Source organism: Camelus dromedarius, chromosome 16, assembly GCF_036321535.1.
Source record: "Camelus dromedarius isolate mCamDro1 chromosome 16, mCamDro1.pat, whole genome shotgun sequence".
NCBI lineage: Eukaryota > Metazoa > Chordata > Mammalia > Artiodactyla > Camelidae > Camelus > Camelus dromedarius.
Window position 1 is genome coordinate 25,957,841 of NC_087451.1, and position 22,581 is coordinate 25,980,421.

Genomic DNA, 22,581 nt, shown 5'->3' on the forward strand with positions numbered 1-22,581 from the left:
CGGCCCTCCTCCCTCCGTCCTCCCTCCGCGGGGCCGGCCGCCTCGGGCCCCGGCCGAGCTCCCTGCCCCGGGCCTGCCCGTCGGAGCCCCCTCGGCTGGGAGCGGGAGGCCGGCGGGTTCCTGGGGGAACGGTCGGGGACCCGCCTGCACCGCCCCCGGGAGGAGGGCGGCCGTGCCCGTCCCGACGAGAGCCCCGGCCCGGAGCCCGGAAGCCGGACGTCAGCGGGGCCTTGCCGCCGACTCTCCCTGTGACCTTGTGCGAGTCACTGCCCTGCCGGCGCTGAAGTTTCCCGTCGTCCGAGGCGGGGTTCTGACGTTCCTTCGACTGGCTCCCCTCTCTCTTAAACCGGCCAGAGCTGACGTCTTTTGGTGGCCGACAGAGGGATGCTCCGCGTCCCGGGTCCAGGGAGGCCGAGATGCAGGTGCAGAAACACCAGAGGGGCCGCCCTGTGGAGTTTCCTTTCTGAAAAAGCAACTTGCCTTTTCACGCAAGGCAGGAGCTCATGCCAGGTGTGATCTGTCAGGAAGGTGGATTGTTTCTTTTTAAAACTGGGTTCTTCCTGGGCGGTGGAAGGACTGGTAACGCGTCTTATGAGCAGGGACCTTTGGTGTCCTTATGGGCCTGGCTGGATTGGGCAGGAGTGATTTATTTATTTCTGGCTTTGCTTATAAATTTACGGCTTGCTTTTTAGCCTTTAGTGGGGCCTGTGAAGTTATCGAGGCCTCTCCCATTGGCTCACTGGCATTTGGGAGCCTTTCTTTTCTTTATGTAGGGTCTCTGATAAGGGGTGATGTACACTGGGCCCTGGAAGAGTCTTTTGAGCGGGGAGGGTGTAGCTCAATGGTAGAGTGCATGCTTAGCATCCACAAGGTCCTGGGTTCAATCCCCAGTCCCTCCATTTAAAAAAAAAAAAATGTTGAAAGAGGCTTTGCGCACTTTTGTGACTGCTGTGTCCCTTGAGATTCCCACCCTCCCTCCTTCTTCCTCAGGTGCTCTATCACTGCATCCATATTCCAGAAACTCATTTCTCAGTTGAGTGTTGAATTCCAGCCAGCTGTAAGAGGGAGCCGGTAAACTTGGGGAAATTTTTTTTCTTCTCTGTTTCCTTTACAGTAGGAAGCTCTACCCCTTTGAAGTGCTAAGTAGTTGATGAGGGGTGTAAGTGAAAGGGGAGTTTAAAATATACAAGTATAAGGGGTATACAGGGATAGAGCAAGTGGAAGGAGCATGATTCTCTCAGGAGGACTGGAGTTGAATGTTCCCTTGCCCAGTTCAACTGTGGGACTCCAGAAAATTGTGCAACCCTCCTGAGCCTTCGTTTGCACAGAGAGCAGGGTGGGCATTGATTTGCACTCACAGAGTAGTGTGGGCTTCAGTGAGATGACGGATGTAAACTCTTAGCATCGGGCCTGGAACACAGGCTAAGGATGTTGTCACCGTCACCACTGTTAACAGAATGATGAAGGTGGCATGAATCTTGTGTCTGGAGAGGGTACGCGGGACAGCGGGCCTGTCTGTGCACAGTGGAGGAAAATGCCCTTCCAGGCCCCAGCGTCCACCATCCCTTAGAAAAGACACTTGGCCACAAGAGAAGGGAGCCTCCTCACTGCCCATTGGTCAGCAGGCAAGACCCAGGTATCTTCACAGTTTAGTTCAGTTGAGACAAATGATTAGAGGACAGAATGAGGTTCTAATGTATCGTCTGTGCTGTTGTGATGAAGTGTGAAAGTGGTTCTCACGACATTCAGTGTTGTCAGTGTTCTTTTAAAAGTATGTGCCAGGGGTTGGTGGGAGGGAGGGGAACAGAAATTAAACAACAGTGGAACGAGTGATTAACAGCAGGGGCTGTCCTTGCATGAAGCGGCCCTGCAGCTCCTTCCGGCTGCTCTGTGAAGTAGCTTTTATCGTCCTTCCCATTTTAGAGACGAGGAGACTGAGGCCCAGAGTAGTGAAAGGACTGCTCTCTGGTAAGAGGGAGCCAGCATCTCATAGCTGTCGGAATGGATGTTGTCAGGAGGGAACAGATGCATGGGGACAGGGCTGACCGCAGAAGGCCACCTGGACCTGGCACTCAGCCGCCTCGTGGGGACTGTCAGTACTGTCAGGGGTCCGTAGATGTCACAGGAGCTGGGGCCTGACTTCTTTGAGTCTCAGGGCTGTTGGTGAGAGAAGTGGACCTGTGCCTGGGGACAGAAAAGGAGTCAGGGAGGGGTCCCCTGTCTGAGTGGAACAGAGTGGCTGCGGGGAGCAGGGCAGGAAGGGTTTGGGCCCAGGATGAAGCCCTGTCCTGGTGTCTGGCATTGAAGACACAGTCTTCAGCTGACGGTGACTTTATGTCTTGCTGGACCTCATTTTCCTCCATAGCCGCCTGGGGTGTGGGCCTAAATAATTCCGCCCTCCGGCACTCAAGTATTAAAAGCTACTGGTAGGGAGCCTCCAGGATCAGTAAGGCTCCCACCGAAGGGCCCTGAGCTGCAGTCCGGGGGTGGGTAGAGCAGCGATCACTCTGCCTCAGGCCTGGGCCTCGGGCGTGTGCTCCTGGCGCTGTGGGTCAAACTTGGGGTCTGGCTGGTGCCCTGGAAGGTGGTTCCTGAGTGGAGCCCATGGTCAGGGAGGACAAGTGGTAGGTGGTGTGAGGACAGGAGCCGCTGGCTTGTTCGTCCTGAGTCTCTGAAGCAAGTCTCCAAGGGGCTCTGTCTTGAAGGCTGTCACGTGGGGCGTTCCCGAGCCAGCTCAGGACGCGCTGCACATGCTGACCACTCTCCTTGTGTGGCCTGGAGAATGTTTTCAGGTCCTTTTCAGGAGTAAAGTTTAGATTCATTGGGAGGAGATGGTCGGTGAGTAGTTGGCAAATTCTGACCAGACAGTTGAGGGAGGCAGGGGGTACCATCGGTTCTCCTCACGGTTCCGTGCAGGACTGGGAGGTGTTGGACCTACACTGCTTCCTGGGGCCCCCCTCCCCGCCAAGGCCGTGGGCAGCCCGGCTTGTTCCAGGAGTAGTTAGTTTAGTCCGGCCCTCCGGTTGCCATGACAACTCACTGGCCCCTTTGCTTCAGTGTTTATTTAGTCTTCCCAGCCCTGAGAGGGAGGCAGAGCCTGGACAGGAACTTACAACTGGTAAGCACCTGTAGTCTGCAGACTGGGAACCGGCGCTCGTTTAACCCTCACATCCCTTAATTATCTGAGTGTGATTATTGTTCTGCCGCTTCTGAGAAAGTTGAGGCTCCAGGAGGGACTCGTGCAAAGGACTCATGTCAAGGGACTTGTGCAAAGTCAAAGCTGGAGGTAAGCCAAGAACACGCTCCTGACCCGGGCTCACCCTGTGCTTCCATGAGTGTCTTGTGCGGCAGGCTCCGCCAGTCAGGGTCATCGGGACCCGGGGGGCTCATTGGAGCACAGGTTGGGGTGGGTGGCTGTAGGCTGGGGCGCAGCCCTCTGTGCGGCCGGCCGCTGGGGCCCGAGGCTGCTGGCGCTGCGGGCCAGAGACCCCACTGTGAGGTCTGTTGCTCTAGATGAAAAGTCTGCTTCATTTCCGTGTTTCTTCAAACGTGAAATGTGGGTTTCTTCTGGACAGACTGTAAGTGTGATTATTTAGAATTCATTCCTTCACGCAGGGGCTCTGTGTTGTCTCTCTGTGTTTCCCGAGTGAAGCATTTGCCGGGACGTTCGGTCTAGAAAGGGGCTGGAGACAAGGACCTAAATCAGATGAGGGAGAGAGGGTTGGTGTGAGAGTGGACAGACAGACGGGGAAGGAGACCGTGACAGAAGGGCTGGCCTCAGTGGCGGTAGTAACAGGGTTTTGCTCTTTTGGCGCTCAGGGCTGTGTTAGCGCGTGCCCCAGGCTGAGGTGGCACCCTGTGCGTCCTGTGGGCCTTTAATTGTCACAGCAGCACCAAGTCGGGTTCTGTCACTGTCTCCACTCTGCAGACGCGGACCCTGAGGCAGTGAGAGGGCCACGGCAGCAGGAGTTGGAGCCCAGCGTTCCCGCCGGAGCCTGTGCTGTGAGGCTGTGCCGCCCTTAGCCTGGGGCGAGGGCGATGAGGGCAGAGGTGGACGGGGGTCTTGAGGGCTGTCTGGGCAGAGACAGCAGCTGGAGTAGAGGCTGGGGGTTGGGGTCGGGGTTGGGGGCCGACGCGCAGCCCGGGCAGCTGTGAGAGGCCGGGCGGACAGGCACCAGGCCTGACCGAGGAGGGCTGCAGGTGCGGCCAGGGGTTCGGGCTCTTTCATCGTCCGCACTGGGGAGCCGAGAAAGAGTCTGGGGAGGGGAGTGGCGCAGATGTTGTTCAGAGGCAGGGACACTGCCCCTTGGCAGCCACCAAAAGGCCGTTCTTCTCTCTTGCCATCCAAGCCCCCACCTGTGCAGAATGGGGGTCCTGTGGGAGGCCAGCCCCAGGCAGCACCACTCCCCTGAAGCCCTGGGGGGAGTCCCCCTCTGTGAGGCCGGGTCAGAGGTGAGGAGGTGCTGGGACAGGTTGTAAAATGCATGTCCCCACTGGTCAGCCTGCTCCTCAGAGCCTGGCTGCTGGCTGCCGAGTGCGAGGAGGGGCGCCACTGCTTGGAGGGGGCTATGGGGCTCCTACAAATTCCCATAGACCTCTGCTTTTAAAAAACAACGCGTGCTCATGTAGAAAACTTAGCAAATGTACAAAAATGCGAAGAAGAGAGGAATCACTGTGACGTGCTTTCTCCCAAGCTCATTGAGATTCTCGGCATTTCACGGAGCCCGGGGAATAAGAGGAACCCCACCCCCACTTTCTCATGCTTGGCGGTGCAGCCTTTGTGAGCACATTTCTGTGTGACACGCCTGCTTTTGGGGGCAGTGGGTATCAGGTGAGGAAGGGGGTATAAATGCAGGCCCGGGGGCAGCAGTTAAGCACATTGCTCTCCACCTAGCAGGTGAATCTCTCAGACGTCTTAGGCTCACCTAGCAGTCTGAAAAGGTATAAATAACATGCGGACTTTGTTTAGCTGACCCAGCTTGCTGTGGCTGGAACACGGGCCTTTTAAAACCCAGTCTCAGCTTGAGTGCCTCTCTCGTGTTCCTCCAGTCTTCCTGAGCTAGAGGACTCTTTGATCTTGTCCGTCCAGTGACCACACCTGCTGTGTTGTCAGCACTCGTCCCCTCCTCCAAGCAGCCTTCCTAGACCACCCTGTTTGCGATGCAGAAGCTCCTCTCTGAGCTCAGTATGTTGTCCAGATAGTGCTTGGCTCCTCCCTCGCCCTCCATCTTGTGTGACGACCAGCAGGAGGATATTGCAGTCCCCGTAGGGTCCTGCGCTCACACCTGCTGTCCCCTTGCCTGCTGTCTCCTGTTGGTGTTTATCTCGTGTCTGGCCGGGCTTGTTGCCTCATCTTCCTCGGGGGAGACTGTGCCCCTCCTGGCTCCCTGTGACCTTCGGGGCCCATGCCAGAGTCTGCCCTGCCCGGCTGTTCACTCCAAGGGTTCCTTTCTGTCAGTCTTATTTCTGAGCATCCACCTCTCAGAGCTGAGGAGGAGAACCATGGCGGCCGGGCTGTGCGCCCCCTCATCTCACTCAGGCTGCGCCGTCGGGGTGTTGTGCGGTCCATCTGTGGACGCTGGTGTTGCTTCCACCTTTTGGCTGTGGGAATAGCGCTGCCATAAACAGGAGTGTACAGATATCCCATGTTTGTTCTCACGCCCTTGCTTTCAGGCCTTTTTCACATTCCCAGGGGTGCACTGACTGGCTGACAAACTCACTCCATTCCTGGTGTTTTGAGGAAGAGCCACCACACTGCTGCCCGCAGCGCTGCAGCGTTCTGCGTCCCGCGAGCAGTGCACGGGCCCAGGGCCTCCTCGTCCTTGCCGGCACTCGTCCTTGGCTTCTCTTTGGTAGGGGCCGTCCCGTGGGTGTGACGTGCTGTCTCGCCCTCTCACGTGCGTGTTGGCCATTTGTGTGTCTGTGGAGAAGTGTCCGTTCAAGCCCTTTGCACACGTTAGAACCAGGTTGCCGTGCTTGGCTGCTGCGCTAGGAGTTCTCTCTGCGTTTGGATGTTAATCCCTCGTTGGGGATGAGGTTTGCCAACACAGCTTCTCTGGGGGTCGCTTTTCGGCTCTGTTGACCGGGCCCTTTGGGGGGCCCAGTGCATCCCTGTGCCTTTGGTGTTCTGCCTTGTTTTCAGGGGAGTCCCACGTGGGCCCTGAAGACACGGGGCGGGGCTGGCAGTGCTGGTGCACGTGGCTGCCCTGCAGGTGCTCGGTTAAGGCCCGAGTTCATGGCATTGTCCCCTCCAAGGCCCGCGACAGCCCTGCCATCACTCACATTTACAGAGTAGACACCCAGGTTGGAGGGTAGGAACCTTTCCGGAGGCCTGTGGCTAACAGGGGCCCAGGATGGATCTGAACCCAGGTCTGGGGACACCAGAGCCAGTGCCCCTAACCACGAAACCGGGAGAGAATTCAATCATTATTTGCGGAACTGAGTGAGTGAACTTGGTGGCTGAAAATCTGGGTGGTAGTTGCCTCAGATTCAGATCTGCCTCCAAGCTCTACGCTGCTCAGCTGGTTCCTGTCCTCCAAGTGTAGCTCAGTACATGGTGTCCCTCCGTACCCCCTACCCGACCCCGGTTCTGAGACTCTGGGGAAAGGTGTGCTTTCTTATGCACACTGCAGCCCTGGGCAGAGTTAGACCTGCGTGTGTTTCTTTCTGGGTGTGCTTCAGAGCTGCAGGGCTGGAAGCAGACAGCAGGGGCTTAAACAGATGCTGAGGGCTCCAGGTGACCAGTTTGCTTTCCAGACGTGACCAACTGCTGTTTTCATCGTGAATGAGGCACAGGCCTTGTAGTCCGGGAGGCACGTCAAAAATCCTGTTTCAGGTTTTGGGTTAAAATGGACTGTGATGGAGACACCGCCTCCTGCACGTCAGCGTGCCGGGCTGCGAGTCTGCTGGGGCCGGGCCCGGCCGCGGGACAGGGAGCCGCTGGGCTCCTTGCTGCGCCTCAGAGGAGACGTCACAGACGTCCTCTCCTGCCCCTGGCACATTGTCATCCAAGTGGAGCAGGAGGCCCGACAAGTGGTGTCGCCTGGTGTTGGAAAGCGGAATATGCTGGTGGCTTTCCAGAGTGAGAGTCCCACCCATGAGCTCTGGAAGTTCTTGAGCCGGTAGTTGAAGGCATCAGTGAATTCTAGCTGGGGGGCTTAGTGGCACTGGGTCCGCAGCCCTCCCCGTTGCAGATGGGGAACCCGAGGCCCAGAGAGGTCAGGCACGTGCTGTTTTCCCCCTGACAATACTCCTGACACTGAATGTGTGAGTTTTTCTGGACACCAGCCAACTGTGACGCCAACCGGTGTCCTGCAATCCTGTTCTGACCTAACTGCCCGAGTTCTCACAGGTGGCAGTGGCTGTGAATTGGGGGTTCCCATGACTCCGCCCCGTTTGGTAATTGGCTGGAACGGCTCCCAAAATGGGAAAACACCTTACTCCTGTTTACGGCCTTGGTGGTGTCTGGGCCCAGCCCCCCCGTCACTCCGTTAGCACACAAGACACTCCTGGCTCTGGGTGTCCCGGGGTTCAGGACTGCGTGCTGGGCCGGGGGATGAACGTCACGTGTCCGTTTCTTCCTGCATCATAGCGGACACTGTGCCAAGTCCCCAGTGAGTCACCTATACAGCATCCTCCCTGACCCGGATGCCAGCCGCTGGGACGTTAGGAAACTGGCCTGGAGACTGTCAGTCGCACGCAGTCCACCTACTCCCAGGACGTGGCTAAACCCCGGTGTTCTGGCCGGTGCAGTCAGTTCACAGACTTATCTTGGGGTGTCCCTGCTCCCCTGCAAGCCTCAGGGGCCGGGCTCTGGGTGGTCACATCCCCTGGTTACTCCTGGGACAAGGGCAGCAACAGCATCTCAAGTTCATTTCTGCACCCGAAGCTTAAGGCCTGGGTCAGAGCGGCTTTGAGTTTTTCTTCCGGCCTTTACCCTCCTTAGGAGATTTGACTGTCTTTTGAACCGATTCACGAGTGTGTGTTGTGTGTGTGTGTGTGTAATTTATACCTTTGCCTCCTCGTGTACTTCTTACTGGGGTGCGCGTGCTCGTAGTGAGATGCGGGCGTCTGAGCGGGGACGCCCCCGCGCTGCCCGGGTGACCTGGGACGTCCTCTCCTGCCCCTTCCCTCCCGTCAGCCCCAGCCCTGCCCCGCTCAGCCCGTCGCCCAGGCTGCTTCTGCATGCCCTCAGGTCTCCTGTCACCCGAGTCGCGCAGGGGGTGCTCTTTTGGGTTCAACACCAGAAGTGTTTGAGGACGCCTCCTGCCTCCTTCCACCAGGCCTTCTTTTCCCCACTGCCGTCCTGAGAGGTCATGTGGTCTGGGGACCTGCTGGCCCCTGAGCTGCTGTGGGTGAGCAGCGAGGCCCTCGGCCCGGGGCTGCCGTGCGGCCTGCGGCGCGTGACTCCTGAGGACTCAGGGAGGCCATCCTGGGGGCTGTTTCTGTAGTTGTGGGTGTCATGTCCTGTCTCTTGTCCACTGGTTGCACACTCAGGTGCAGCCACCACCCCCGTCCTTCTCCTCATCTTACAGGGCTGAGACTGTCCCTGTGAAACAGCAACTCCCCTCCCCTCACCCCTGGCACCACCATCCTACTTTCTATCTCCGTGGGTTTGACGACCCTGGGGACCTCATGCGTGTGGAATCCTGCAGGGTTCGTCCTTTGTGACTGGCTGATGTCCTCCAGGGTCACCCATGTTGGAGCGTCCCAAGGGGCCTTCAGTTTCAAAACTTGATGGGCTTGGGGTGAGATGGTGCCCGCCTCAGAGCCCCACCAGGGGCAGGTTGGAGGTGGGGAAGGGGGGCCAGCCCATGGGGCCTGGCCTCTGCGAGAGAGGAGTGGGCCCTCCTGGGGGCAGAGGGGGGAGCCACGTCTGGGTCGGAGGGGCCTCCTCACCGCAGGGCCTCCCCACCCCCGGGGCCACCTTCTCTTGGGTCCTAAAAATTACACCGTGAGAAACGTATGAAGTGAAAGCAGCGTACATACACATTCTCATTTAAAAACTCAGACAACACAGGGTCGTGGGTTCAATCCCCAGTACCTCCATTAAATAAACAAACAAGCAAACAAACAAACCTAATTACCTCTCCGCCAAAATTTTTTTAAAAATTAAGAATTGAAAATGAGGCAACGCAGACAGAGGTCTACCTAGAATGCGAGGCCCCCTCCCCGCCCCCTGGGACCCTGTCGGCTGCTCAGCGTGGTCCTGGCTCCACGAAGCCTCTGGTGTAGCAGGGTCCGACTGATCCGCCTTTATGCCTCGCTTTCATCTGCTGATCTTTCCCTGGGTGGCACACCTTTCATGCAGCCTTTCTCCTGGAGTGGGGGATTGTCCTTAAACAGTGCCGTGGCAGCGTGTCTGCGTGTACACATTTCTGTGGGTTAAGTTCCTAGGGGTGAAAACCTGGGCCAGACGGTAGCACTTGAAGCTTTATAGAGATGCCAGACCCTCCGCAGCAGAGCCAGGAGCACCCGCCCTCACCCCCATCACGGCAGTGCACCCCTGGGAGGGGGTGCTGTTTGGCTGTGGGGGTCCTGGCTCCCTGACGAAGGGCATCTCCGAGACGTGCGGATTCACGTGCCTTCCCTGCACACGGGCTCGGCCTGGGTTTCCTGGATGTCGCAGTCGCCACACGCACCCCCTCCCCTCAGCTCAAAGCCTCACTCTGCAGTCACGGGTTCCCTGGGTGAGGACAGCGGAGGCTCTTTTAGCAGGAGGCTGTGTCTGAGTGAGGTGGCCTCTGAGCCCCGCCTCTCGGGAGGGGGCTGTGCTGACAGAGGCCAGGGCAGGAGAGCGCCCGAGGTGGGCGGGGTGCCCAGAAGCCAGAGCCGCGTCCCCCCTCCCACCCCCTCTCCTGCCTCGGCCCCAGTCCTGCTGCTCTTGTGCTGACGAGACAGCCAGCCTTGACGGAGCCTGGAATGACAACGGGATCCCCCCGGAATGACCTCTTTTCTGTTTCATTGCGTTTTTGTTACTTTGGATTGATGCCAAGTGAAGTTTGCAGGGGTGAACAGGCGCTTTGTAGCCCGGAGCTCCCAGAGCCCGCCCCCGCACCAGGGCCTCCATCCTGCGGAGCTGGGCCCTCCTGGAGGGCCTCCCACCCTGCGCTTTCTACTCTGGAGCACCTTTTTCTCATTTGCTTGGAGCTCTCTGTGGGCTGGCTGGAGAGCCGGGGCCTTTCCCTGCTGGGCTCCACGCCCCCCAGGGCAGGGACTGGGGGCGTCTGTCCTGGTGTCCACAGTGGGCAGTCGGGGGATGAAGTGTGGCTCTGCTCCGCAGGGCCAGACTCTCCCTGTCTCTGAGCCTCGGGACAACTCCATGCCCCAGGGGCTTGTTTGAAGCTCAAACTGGACAATGCAAGTAAAGCACTTGACTCACTGAAAGTTCTGTCCTCCCTCGTAACCATTTCTGAAATGAAGGAACTATGAATTTGGGTGGTATATACTGGGAAGAGTACATACAAGTGTTTAAAAAATTTTTTGTTTATTTTAGAATTATTTGTTTTAATGGCAGCACTGTGGATTGAACCCAGGACCTCGTGCATGCTAAGCACCGCTCTACCCCTGAACTCTACCCTCCCTCCATTGTTTATTTAGTCTGACCCCTGGTGCTGCAGAAAATTAAAAGCAAGTTACCATGTGTGCTTTCTGGACAGAACAAAAACTTTGAAATCAGACAAACATCAGTTTGAGCCGCAGACTCACCTGTAAAATGGGTCTAATAGTCCTGCATTTTAAAGTGTGTGTCGGGGCACGAAATGAGGTGTTTCACGGGGTGTGGCGGTAAAAGACCGCAGACCGGGCAAACAGCAAACAACAGCGCTGACCCCTCACAGCTTTGGGGGCCAGTGTCCCAGGTCAAGGTGTTGGCGGCTGGTTTCTCTTGGGGCCTCTCCTTGTCGCGCCGACGGCCGCCTGCTTCTGTTTGCCTGCCTCCCGCTGTCCCTGGTGTCCAGGTTCCTCCCGCAAAGACAGCAGTCAGGTGTGTGAGGGCCTCCTGTTTAACGGCCTCATCTGACCTTGCTCACTTCTTCAGGGATCCTCCCTCCAAGTGCAGTCACATTCAGCATGTGGGTTTGTGGGGCCCACAGTTTAGCCCATAACACTGGCCAGACAGAGCTCTGGAGTGGTGGCCAGCTGTTCCGGTTTAACACTGAGGTTCTTCGCCCCCGGGGCAGGTGGTACGCTGTCTGTGCGGTTGTCCTGAGAGCCAGCAGTGCTCTCCCCAGCCCCGTCCCCCTAGCCCCTAGGCACTGCCCGTGAATATTCAACCAGTACAATCCACTGGCTTGTTCCCACAAAGTCCTCCACAGCAGAAAGGTGACTGGGGATCTCGTGTTGTGTGGTGCTGAGTTAGAGCCACAGGCAAAGAAAACCTCCATGGAGAATTGAGGGGTCACTTTTGCTCCTGAAATGTCAACATCAAGTAAGATGTACGAGCCAGAGAGAGAAGACGGGCATGTACGTGATGTCGCTTGACGCGGGCCTCCTGAGCGCGGGCCTGTGGCAGAACCCACCCTCTCTCCTCTGGCGGAGTCCGTGTTTGTCGCGCACTTGCACAGCCTGTTCCTTCCCAGTGCCACGCCGTCGTCAGTCCCGTGCCGTGGAACGCGTGTGTGTGAGATGCTGCTGGCCGCCCTCGCTTCCAGGTGGACCGTTTCTGCCCCGTTTTTAGCCATGTTCATCCTGGAGGCACCATTTCTTGGCTCATGACGTGAAATCATCTTTGAAAGGAAAGTTAAAGACTCTCGAATTACCTTTTTCTGCTTTAAATCCACCCTTTGGTATTTGCAAAGGTCAGACGAGCTATTTCGGCGTCCACGGCCTTGATTAATGGGGAGCCGGGCGTTCCCATTGGCCCCCGAGGATGAAGGATTGCCATGGGGCGGCAGCATCTGCCATCACGTCGAGCGCGGAGCTGGGACTCCCAGGAGCAGCCGGCCCATGAAAGATGCAGGCGGAGAGATGCCTCGGATGCGGCCCTGTTCCCCCGCCGGAGAGCTCGCAGACGCCTCCCAGAGCGTCCCCGAGAGCTTGTGTCCCACCCCCCACCCGGCCTTGTCGCTAAGAGTCTAACACTGAAGCGCGGTGCCTCTGTCCTGAGAGGTGCCTGGGCTTGTTTGTGTTCTGCGCTCACCCCTCCACACTGGGGACATGGTTTTATTCTAAGTTAAATAAAAATCATTGTGTTGGTGCCTAGATCTTCACGGGGAAAATAATGAATACACGTCTCAGTCCCCACGCAGGAGCAGATGGTCTGCGTCGGTTCATTCTGTGACCTTTCTTTGCTTCGAAGTCAGAGTCTGATCCCGTGGATCATAGCTGTTCTTTTGGTTCGCAGACCCGGAGGTCACGGGAGCGCCAGGCTGTCGCCGTCCTTTTCCATTTGTCTGGAGCCTTCAACTGGAGACCGGTGTGGCATTTTCAGCCTGCGGGAGCCAGGGCCTTCTGGGCACGTGAAGGGAGCCCTCCGCCCCGCGTCCTGCCGTCCTCACCTGTCCACTCACCGGGCAGCCACTTCGCTGCCCTGTGGGGGCAGGCACAGCCCCTGTGAAGCCTGCCCACCGAGGGCCGCAGGTTTAAAGTCACACTAGTGACAAGGGCCAGCTGTGCTGCTGGGGAGCCACACGGGGGCCTCTCCTGGCCCCAGAGCCCACATTCCCATCAGGAGGCAGACAGAAACAAGAGCCGTGTGGGGGCCCCGATAACAGCGGGCATGCGCTGTGCTAGGGCAGAGTGAGGAGGTGGCCCTGCCGCTGTCCTACGGGAGGGCGGGGGTTGGGCTGGGAAGTGAGGACCTTGCAGAAGAGACAGCTGGGCGCAGTTCTGGGCGTCCATGGGGGACCTGGAGCAGGTGTGGGCAGCGAGGGCCAGTAGTGAGTCACCCTGGGAGTCAGGCTGACAGATACAGACGCTGCCTGGAGTTGAGGGGAGCTTGGGAGGTTTTTAACACGTGGGGGACCATGTGACTGGTTCTGTTCAGGGAAGGTCATCCAGGGACATGGAAGAGGGGCTGCAGAAGTGATGCCAGCGGTGGAGAGGTCCCGACCCCGAGAGCCAGCCGAGAGGGCACCCGGCCCACCCGGCCCTCCTCCCCTGTTTCATTCCCACATCCTCCTTCCGATCGCCCAGAGCTTCTCCGCGGCCCAGTCCCGCGTCCCTGCTGAGACGGCCCAGCACTGTCCAGGTTGCCCAGCTCACCCTCCCCAGCCCCCTGCAGCAGCCGGGGCCCTGGCGCTCAGTGGAGGCCACCTTGCTCCCGAACCCCTGGCGGGGCTGGACCCTCAGGAGGGAGGAGGGAGGAGGGTGGAGTGATTATGGTGAGTGGGGCGGGGGCTCAGAACTGGAGGACGGAACACACCTGGTCTGAGCCCCTCGTCCACCTCGCACGGGCTCCAGGAGACTGGGAGGGATTTTGTTTTACTCTTTATTAGAGCTTCAAACAGAAGCAAGAGCAGGGAAAACGCAGTAACGAGCTGCTGCGGCCCGTGACTCCGCCTCCGCCCCCCTCACCCTCTGGCCAGCCAAGGCTGCTCTGTCACGGCCTCCCCGCCTCTCTGGTTTGGAGCTGACCCCAGGCCTCGTGTAATTCTGAAGTGTGTCTCAAAGAGCAGGGCTTTTGGTTGAACTCCAGGAGGAGCCTGCCCTGTCTGAGCCGCAGCCTTCTCGCCTGTGCGCTGGGATGGCGGCACCCTCGGCCCAGGGCTGCTGTGAGCAAGCCAGTGGAGGCGTTGCCAGAACCCTGACAGCTGCCTTCTCTTCACGACCGGCCGTGACAGGCCTGCGCTGTGGTGGCCCCGAGAGCACAGCCTGGGGTCAGACGACCCCCGTTCTCAGCCCCACACTCACCACCGTGACTTTGGGGCACATCGCCTAGTCTGGGCCTCCATGTCCTTGTCTTTAAAAATGGGGGCAGTGACAGCCCCCTTGTAGGGTGGTTTTAAGGTTTAAATGAGACAGTGTATACCAGCACGTGATCAGCTTGGTCCACGGTAGCTTTTATAATAAACATCCTTTAAATATGTTATTTCTGATTCTCAGGGCAGTCCCGCAAAGTATTAGCTATTATCTCCATTTTACAAATGAAGCAACAGAGGCTTAAAACCAACATTAGATGATGTACTTGAGCTCTTGGGATGAATGAATTGCGGAGCCAGGAGTCTGAGCCCAGGTCTGACCCCCCACGGCCCCCACCTTCGTTACGGCTAATTCTTTCCTGAACCAGGCTCTCCAGCCTCTAGAAAAAGAGCATTCCAGTCTTGGGTCAGGCAGGCCAGGGGCACGGGGTCCTGCCTTGTCTGACGTCCATCCAGTGCTGTCTTCGAGAAGCTGGTGACTGTGTGCAGCGGCTCCCTTGCTGCCCTGTCCCCCGGCCACCTTCCTGCTCCTGCCGTCAGTGCAGTCAGCACGCGCGGCGAGGGGACGGAGCAGGATGGGCAAGGCCGCTCAAATAAAAGTGGTCACACCAGCCGTTTCAGACGAAGTTTCAGTGGAAGGAGGCGAACCCCTGGGCCCAGTGAGGTTCCCTGGTCGTCGGGGGAGGTTTATTCCCCAGTCAGCTGAGATAGGAGTGGACTGGGTGGATTCACCCGTTCCAGCTATAAAATTGCTAGGAAGGCAAAATTTCCAGGTGATGTGACAGAGCCCCGGAACTCAAACCCCGGCCTGCCCCGCTCCCCGCCTGGCCGCCCCGTCGGTCCCCACCGCCCCGCGCTCCGAAAGGCCCACCCCGCCCTGGTCAGTGGGCGCCAGCTTCCCGCCTCACTCTGCACACCTGCCCCGGGAGGGTCCCTGTTCCTGATTCCGCAGGCGAGGAAGCCACGCGGGTGAGTGTGTGGCCGTCAGAGCGCAGAACAAGGACGCGAAGGGCGTGTTCATGCTCAGGCCGTGACCAGCCCTCTTCCTGCACCCCCACAAGGCCTCCGGACCTCGGCGGCTCCTCCTGGGGTGCTCTCCATTTGCCACCACGTGCTGTGGGCCTGGGGAGCCCAGGGGGACGGGTCCTGGGAGGCCCGCACACCCTGTCTGACCCCGCGTGATCCAGGCAGCTTGAGAGCCTGGTGGGAGAACTGAAGAGGGCAAGTTCGGGCTCTTAAGCCTTTTTTTCCTCCTTCAAAGTTTGAAGACAAGAGATCTAGAGAAGTAGAGAAAAGTACTCATCGCCGTGCGACCCGGAGGTCTCTGCTGCTGCAGACACTGCGGCCCGCTTACTTCCTGGATTATTGGTGCGTTTGTCTTCACAGAGATGACGCTGTGAATACCATTTTGTGTTGTGGGTTTTTTCTTTTACTTAACGTAACAAGCATTTTAAGTTAAGAACCAGCATGTAGGTACCACGTGCACATGACCACATGCTGCTCCAGCGTGTGGACGTATGGTGGTGTACTCCACCACTGCCTCAGTGGTGGACATTCGGGTGGTTTTATTTTTTTCCTTGCTGTTATAACTCAGCGATAAACCCTGGTGGGGCTTGAATCTTTGCCTTGTAGGTTATTTACTTGTAATAAATTCCTTTAAGTAGAATCACCACGTCAAAAGGTTCTCGCTCCAAAAGCTTGATACTGCCTTGTGTCATCTCAGCCTTTACAGGACCTGTGGAGGGTCCCGGTGGAGGGTTAGCGTGTGGGATGGGGTTGGGGACGGTTTCCTTGAGGAGGGTTTTTAGGCCACTTCTGAAGCTGCTGGTTGTTAACTGGAGTGGAAGCAGATGGGTGTAGTGGGGAGATGCTACCTACATTTCCAGGCAGAGACGAAGGGACCGATGCCCAGAGCTGCCGGTGCGCGTGGACCTGGGGGAGCTGGGGCTGGGGAGCAGGACGTCGGGCGAGGCCTGGTGACAGCCTGGACTTTCCATAACAGCAGGAGAAACTAGGGGGGCTTGAAGCAGACCGGGGACGTGAGGAGACTTTCATGCTGGAAGGTCACCTGGCTGCGGGGTGGAGCACAGACTAGACAGGGCTGGAAGGAGGCTGTGAGGCCAGTTAGGACCCTCGCATAAGAGGGGTTCCTCGCAGGCTTTGCTAAATTGATGGGAGATAGTGCATTTCGTTTAAACTTACGTTTCTTTCATTCCTGCTGAGATTGGATATTTTTAAGTTGATTTGCCACCCAGATGTCTTCACGTGTGATTTGGCTCCGTGTGTCCTAACGGGTCCCGGAACGTTAAGGCACCCTCGTTGCAGATGTCAGGATGGTGGGGCAGACGCAGGATTCAGCTCCACATCAGAGCTTTTGGAGACCTAGCGAGGGGAGGTGATGGATGCCCTGGGTGCTGACACCAGCACTAAGGCCCCAGGCCCACTGCCCTCTGCCCTCTCCAGGCCTCCTCACGCTGGCCGAGTCTGGGCCTCTGAAAGCACAGCTCAGCAGGCCGCCTGTGAGCATTTGCTGGGATGGAGAAGGTGAGAGAGGACAGGACCTTCAGCGTGAAGTTACCACTCAGGCCCGACTCACGGTTCTGCCGCCTCCCCAACGTTAACGGCATCCCACTTGTAGGTCTTCTGTGTTGCGACTTTTATTAGCTTGCTGTTTTGATAGCCACAGAAGCTTGCCGCGGAAGCTGCAGGCAGAGGCTTGCCAGGAGCGCACCCCGATGGGAGGAGCTTTTCTTCCTGACTGAGCGGTGGCCTCGTGCGTTCCAGTTCCCCCCGAGCTCCAGTGTGTGCTGGGGGCAGAGGCAGCACGGGAGGCTGACGATGGCCCGCGTCTCTCTCTGCAGCATCTCGGTTAGAAACCCACAGGAGCTTGAGCCTGCATCTCACTCTGGGTGTTTTCCCCGTTAATCTGACCGGTCTCAGACGGTCGAGGCGCCGCCATCACAGCGCGGCCCCGTCACGGTGCCTGTGTGCATGGCCGTGCCCTTGCTGGGGCTGAAGCCCTCCGTCTTTGACGTTGAATTTCACCCCTAGACCAGATAAGGCGGGGCGGAGAGTTGGCTGAGCTGACCCCCTAGGGGCCTTCCAGAAACTATTCCACGATTCCTGGTGACTGTAGAGGTTAACAGGCTTAGAAATCATAAATCTGGTTACCAAAGAAACACAAATACTTCGCAGAAAGATTTGGAAAGTTACCCTCCTCCCCGACAAAACCCAAACGGACTCAGACATGGCGGTTCTCACCCTGAGGAGTTGTACCCCTGCCCCATGCTGGGCTCGCTCTCCGGGCCTTTTTCCTTCGCGTGGGTGTTTGCTGGCTAGTGTGAAGCTATGGGACTGTTTCTGTCTTGATTTTTTTCCCCACTTAATGTGTGATCGCCACTTGCCCAACGTCCGCTTTCCTCCTCACCCAGGGGCCGTGTGTGTCCATGGGGCGCCGGCAGGCCTTTCCGGGCAACCACCTAAGTCGGGACCTTGTGGCTCCAACCAGTTTTGGGGTCCCGGTCGCATTCTTTAAATGTCTTCAGGTCATCATCCTTTGAAGGATGGCTTTGATTTTTAAAACAAGCCAGCAGTTTTCTGCAGCCCAGTGTCGTGTGCTGGGCAGGGCCGAACTGGAGATGTGGCTGTAATAAGGGAGACCAGGTTTTTCTGTGGTTTGTGGGGAGGGCGGGAGGGGTCAGTGCTCCTCAGACACCTGTAATTGCCAGCTCGGCCGAGCCCGTGAAACAAGCCAGCTCTGAACGCGGCCTGGCCGCTGTCATTGCAGCGCCTGTCCTCAGCGTGGGCCCATCAGGCCACATGCCCAGGGGCCAGGGTGTATGGGCAGGGGAAGGGCCAAGGGACGTGCCCCTTGTAACTGGTGGATGCTGCCCACTTCCCCTTGACCTTGGGCAGCTCCGGGCCCAGCTGGAACTTTCTCTTTCACAGTCTCCCCTGCAGCTGTGTGTGGCCAGAGGGCACAGGTCTGGCCTCTGAGCAGGCGAGCCCCCTTCATCCGCAGAAGGGCAAAGCCTTCTGGCCCTCGTGCCTTCTTCCTGCCTGACGCATGGACTCCGCCTGCTGGAGTCGCAGCGCCCTGCAGTGACGGGGACAGCAGCTGCAAGGCAGCAAGATAGAGGCCCACATCCTGCCTGGGACCCCGTGGGCTGCCTGGGACCCCACATCCTTCCTGGGACCCCAGGGTCTGTCTGAGACCCTGCATCCTGCCTGGGACTCTGGGGGCTGCCTGGGACCCCACGTCTTCCCTGGGACCCTGGGGCTGCCTGGGACCCCATGTCCTGCCTGGGACCCCACGTCCTGCCTGGCACCCCATGTCCTGCCTGGGACCCTGGGGGCTGCCTGGGACCCTGGGGGCTGCCTGGGACCCCATGTCCTGCCTGGGACCCCACGTCCTGCCTGGGACCCCACGTCCTGCCTGGGACTCCGGGGGGCTGCCTGGGACCCCATGTCCTGCCTGGGACCCCACGTCCTGCCTGGCACCCCACGTCCTGCCTGGGACCCTGGGGGCTGCCTGGGGCCCTGCATCCTGCTTGGGACTCTGGGTGCTGCCTGGGACCTCACGTCCTGCCTAGGACTCCGGGGGGTGCCGCAGCTCTGTACCGCCTGCTCCCAGAGTTCTCCTTGTGCCGTGAGGAGACTAACCCCATCTGTTTACGCAAGTGTGAAGTTTTTAATTGCTTGCAGCTGAATGCAATCATAACTGATAAGGTAATGTTTTAATATTTTACAGGGGAAACGTATTTACATATTGTGTAATTAAAAATGAAAAATAATTTAAATCCCCACAGATTTCTGGGCCCACATTAAACGCACTGAAACAGAATCTTAGGGGATGGGACTCCTATATCTGTATTTTTTTTCTTTTTTTTTTTTAATTGAAGTATAGTCAGTTACAATGTGTCCATTTTTGGTGTACAGAACAATGTCCCAGTCATGCAGATACATACGTAGAGACGTTTTCATATTCTTTTTCATTTAAGGTTATTACAAGATATTGAATGCAGTTCCCTGTGCTATACAGAAGAAATTTGTTTTCATCTGTTTTTATATATAGTAGTTAATATTTGCAATTCTCAAACTCCCAATTTATCCCTTCCCACCTCCTTTCCCCCGGTAACCACAATCACATACCGTATTTTTAACAAACTCTCCAAATGATTCTGATGCACAGGAAAATCATTTCCATACTCCTGAATACTGCTGTCCCCACTTTATATATGGGAACGCTGAGACCTGAGGAAGTTAAACACCTTATCCCAATGTTTTTAAGTGGAACTTGCACCTAGCACTGTCTGGTTCCAAAGTACTCCCCCCACGCCCCCACCTCCTCCCAGCCCAGGGAGGCCTGGCTTTCCCACTGCCCCGCGTCACCCTGCTCGTGAAGGAACCTTCCAGAAGGGATGGTTTGGAGCTGTTGGACACAGCTTTGCACCGCGGTCTGGGGAGAGCATCACCGCACTGTGTTAGCCCCTGGAGACGACGGGTGTGCGGCTCCTGGCAGGGCTGTTAAAAGGTGGACTCATAAACTCTTGGTCTCATCCTCTGCTTTTGAAACGACAGGCGTTCAAAGATGTTCACTGACTTCTCGCAAAAGCTTTGCAGTTGAGATGTTGCTATTCCCATCCCACAGACGTGGAGACTGAGGTTCAGAGGGCTTTAGTTACTTGTGCAGGATCACCCAGCCAGTAAATAGCAGAAGCAATGTGGGCTGAGGTCAGCCTGACTCGGGCAGTCCGGAGTCTGTATGGCTTTCCTCCTTGGGTCTGGTGTGGCACTGTCTGAGGGGCTCGGTGGGAGGAGGCCTCTCTGACCGGGAGAACTGGGGAAGTCTCTGTGGAGGAGGCTGGATCGGAGAGTTTCAGGTGAGGAGAGAGAAGTTTGAGAAGGCTGGGGTGTATTCTGGGAATGAAGAGGAGTCCTGCTTGATTGAAATGTGTGGTTCCTCGTGGAGGTGGGGGCTGGGACGAGGGGGACAAAGCCAGGAGAGTGACAGGACAGATGGGGAAGGTGGGACGTTTTGTATCTCATGTGAAACTCCTTGCTCCTTAGTGTAAGAACAGCTGCCATAAATTCATCTCAGACTCACTCCCTTAATGTCATGAAGAAATATTCCCCCTCCTAGTGGAGTGCGGCTCATTCTGCCTTTATTCAGAGAATGAGGTTGGTGGAACGATTTGTATTTACCTTTTTGCCCTGGCTGCCGGGAAGCTCAGGCCTGATTTAGTGTCTACTTGTGGTAACTGTCTTATCTGTCTGTTTCTTGGTGAAAAATGTCATCTTTCATTCAGTGTGGTTTCTAGTCTTCATTTCATTTTATCTAATTTGCCTTGGGGATAAATTATTGTTAAAAACTACTGAAAATTCCTTCTGGAAACAGGCAGGTTATATCCTTTAAGTGTGTTTTAATGCCTGCTAAGAAGAAATGTAGACTTTCTTGTACTGTCGCAGGGAACGGCAGTGAGGGGCTGGGACAGGATAGTGAGTGACTAAAGCTTTCTTGCATTTTGATGAGCTGCCGGCAGGAGGTTGCTAGGAGGGGCATTTACCTCTTGCACAAGGGTTGGAGTCAGTCCTTGGGAACCTCAGGAGTCACCAAATTTGAGGAAGGGGCTACAGGCATGTCTGCTGTGGGGCTCTGCGACCCTCCTGGCCCTGCCAGGTCTGAAGTCATGTCCCTCACACGACCCACCACCTTTTCTTCCGTCTTCACAGCACTCACTCCCTAGAACCACCTGGATCGGTTTTTGGCTCTTTTCAGGAGAAGGCACTGACACTGTGTGGGGGCAGTGCTGGTCCTCCCAGCCCGGGTGCTGGGCTGCACCGGTTCCGAGGCGGCCCTCGGCTTTGCCTTCCACGCCGCCCCAGGGGTGTGCGTTGGGGACCAGCTCACAAACACAGAATGAGGCTTTTCCCTGCGGTCCAGGGAAGATCTGGACCGGAAGTCGCTAGGCTCGTTTTTCCCGGCACGCTTCCTGGGCCCAGGTCGCAGGGCACTCTGTGACCCAGGGATGGGAGCCCTGCCCCCTGGTCCCACCAGGGACGCCTTTCCTGACTGGTCCCTGTGGGTGTGAGCAGGACGGAGCCCATCACAGCCTGAGCCTGGGCAGCAGCCCTTGCTGCTCCGTTCAGATCGGGGAGCATGTCTGAACACCGGCTGTGTGCTGCAGAGTCCTTGGTCTCCCAGGGGCAGCAGGTCCGTGCGGGGCCACCAGGCTGCAGGAGAGTCAGTGAGGGAGGCCGTGGGTCCCAGGGGAGCGCAGTTAATTCAGCGAAGGTGGTGTGCACTCGGGCGTTGGGGAGCAGCCACGGAGTGAGAGGGGAAGGCCTGCGTTCCAGCCTCGGGGGATTAGTGTGCACGGAACGCTTTATGCCGCCTGGCTTCGCTTAGCATTCCTGCACTGATTTCCACTCAGCGACCAGGCCGAGGGATTTGTCATTTTCAAAAGCCACGTACATTTCCTGCCTTACTGATGTACCCTGGTGCTCAGCCATCCTCTCATTTGCTGGGATTTGTCGAGAGAACAACACAGCTTTTCTCAATTAGGCATCTTCGCAGAATCAGCGCTCCCCTCCCCCAACTTACTTCCTTAGGGGCGTGTTGCTGGGTCAAAGTTATCAATGGTTTTATGTCTTTCCTTCTTCTTATGGAAAGTGTCAAACATCTACAAAAGGAGAAAGGCCATTATGCTGAACTCCCATGTATTTAGGGGTGAGTTTCAACAGTTACAGTCAGGGCAGCTTTGGTTGATCTGCAGCCCACACTTTTCCTGTCCTGGATTGTTTTGTGCTAAATCCCCGACATGACAGAATAGAAGTACCGAAGTGTGTATTTCTAAAGGATAGGGATCTTAAAAAGTATAACCACAGCCGCGGAGGGTGTAGCTCAGTGGTGGAGCGCGTGCTTAGCGCGCACGAGGTCCTGGGTACGGTCTCCAGTCCCTCCATTAAAAAAAAAAAATCTAATAATAGATGAATAGACCTAAGGAACTCCCCTCCAAAAAATAAAGTAAAAATTTCAAAAAAAAGTGATAACTACAGCTCTATCAGCACATCTTAAAAATTAACTTATAATGTCATGAAACACCTGGTCATCCAGCTGAAAGTTTAAGATTTCTCCGTGTTTTCTGTGGCCATTCTTGGGAGGCCGAATGGTTGTCTGCACCAGCCTGTTCTCTTGGGAAGGCTTCCCTGGACGCATCCCGTGAGGCTGGGGCTCTGCCCTGAGCAGGGCACTTGCCCGTGAGTCCTGGCCTCTCTCTGGCCTCTGCCCCTTGCTGGCGTGGTTGGTGCTGCCTATGGGGGGGGCGGGGCTGGCTGCCCACCACTCCGGCTTCCTCGGGGGCACCTGGCTCCACCTGCCAAGAGTGAAGCCCAGGGTGCGCAGCCTTCGGGGCCGAAGATGCTGGATAGAGACGGTGTGTTTTCCTCCAGTAACCGCTCCAGGATGTGGGGAGATGCCGGCTCCCAGATGAACGGGGATCATCCTGCTTGCAGGCTTTGCTTGGCCTCGCTCAGGGTGACCCACTCAGCTCTGCAGAAAGTCACACAGCCGTCAGCTACATAACTTGTGTGGGGAGTCCGCAAGCTCTGGACGCTGTGCCAGTGGGAATGCACCCCCGGGCTGGGCCCCTTCCTCCTGTTCCAGACCACGGCTCCGTGTCCGTGGACGCTCCCTGTTTGTTCTCGCTCTTGGTATCCTGGA

The 22,581-nt window shown here is 57.2% G+C and overlaps 1 protein-coding gene across 5 annotated transcripts in view; it reads left to right on the forward strand.

The window, feature by feature from the left end:
* The window catches only part of TOM1L2 (target of myb1 like 2 membrane trafficking protein), a 69,496-nt gene that overhangs the window by 243 nt on the left and 46,672 nt on the right, over positions 1-22,581 (forward strand). Inside the window, exon 1 of one of the 5 annotated variants that reach the window (XM_064494831.1) lies at positions 3,036-3,286. The exons of the other annotated variants lie outside the window; for them this stretch is intronic. Within the exon in view, the coding sequence (XP_064350901.1) occupies positions 3,253-3,286 (34 nt within the window). The 5' untranslated portion in view covers positions 3,036-3,252. Of the gene's footprint in view, positions 1-3,035; positions 3,287-22,581 lie in introns of those variants that run through there. 5 annotated transcript variants of the gene reach the window in all.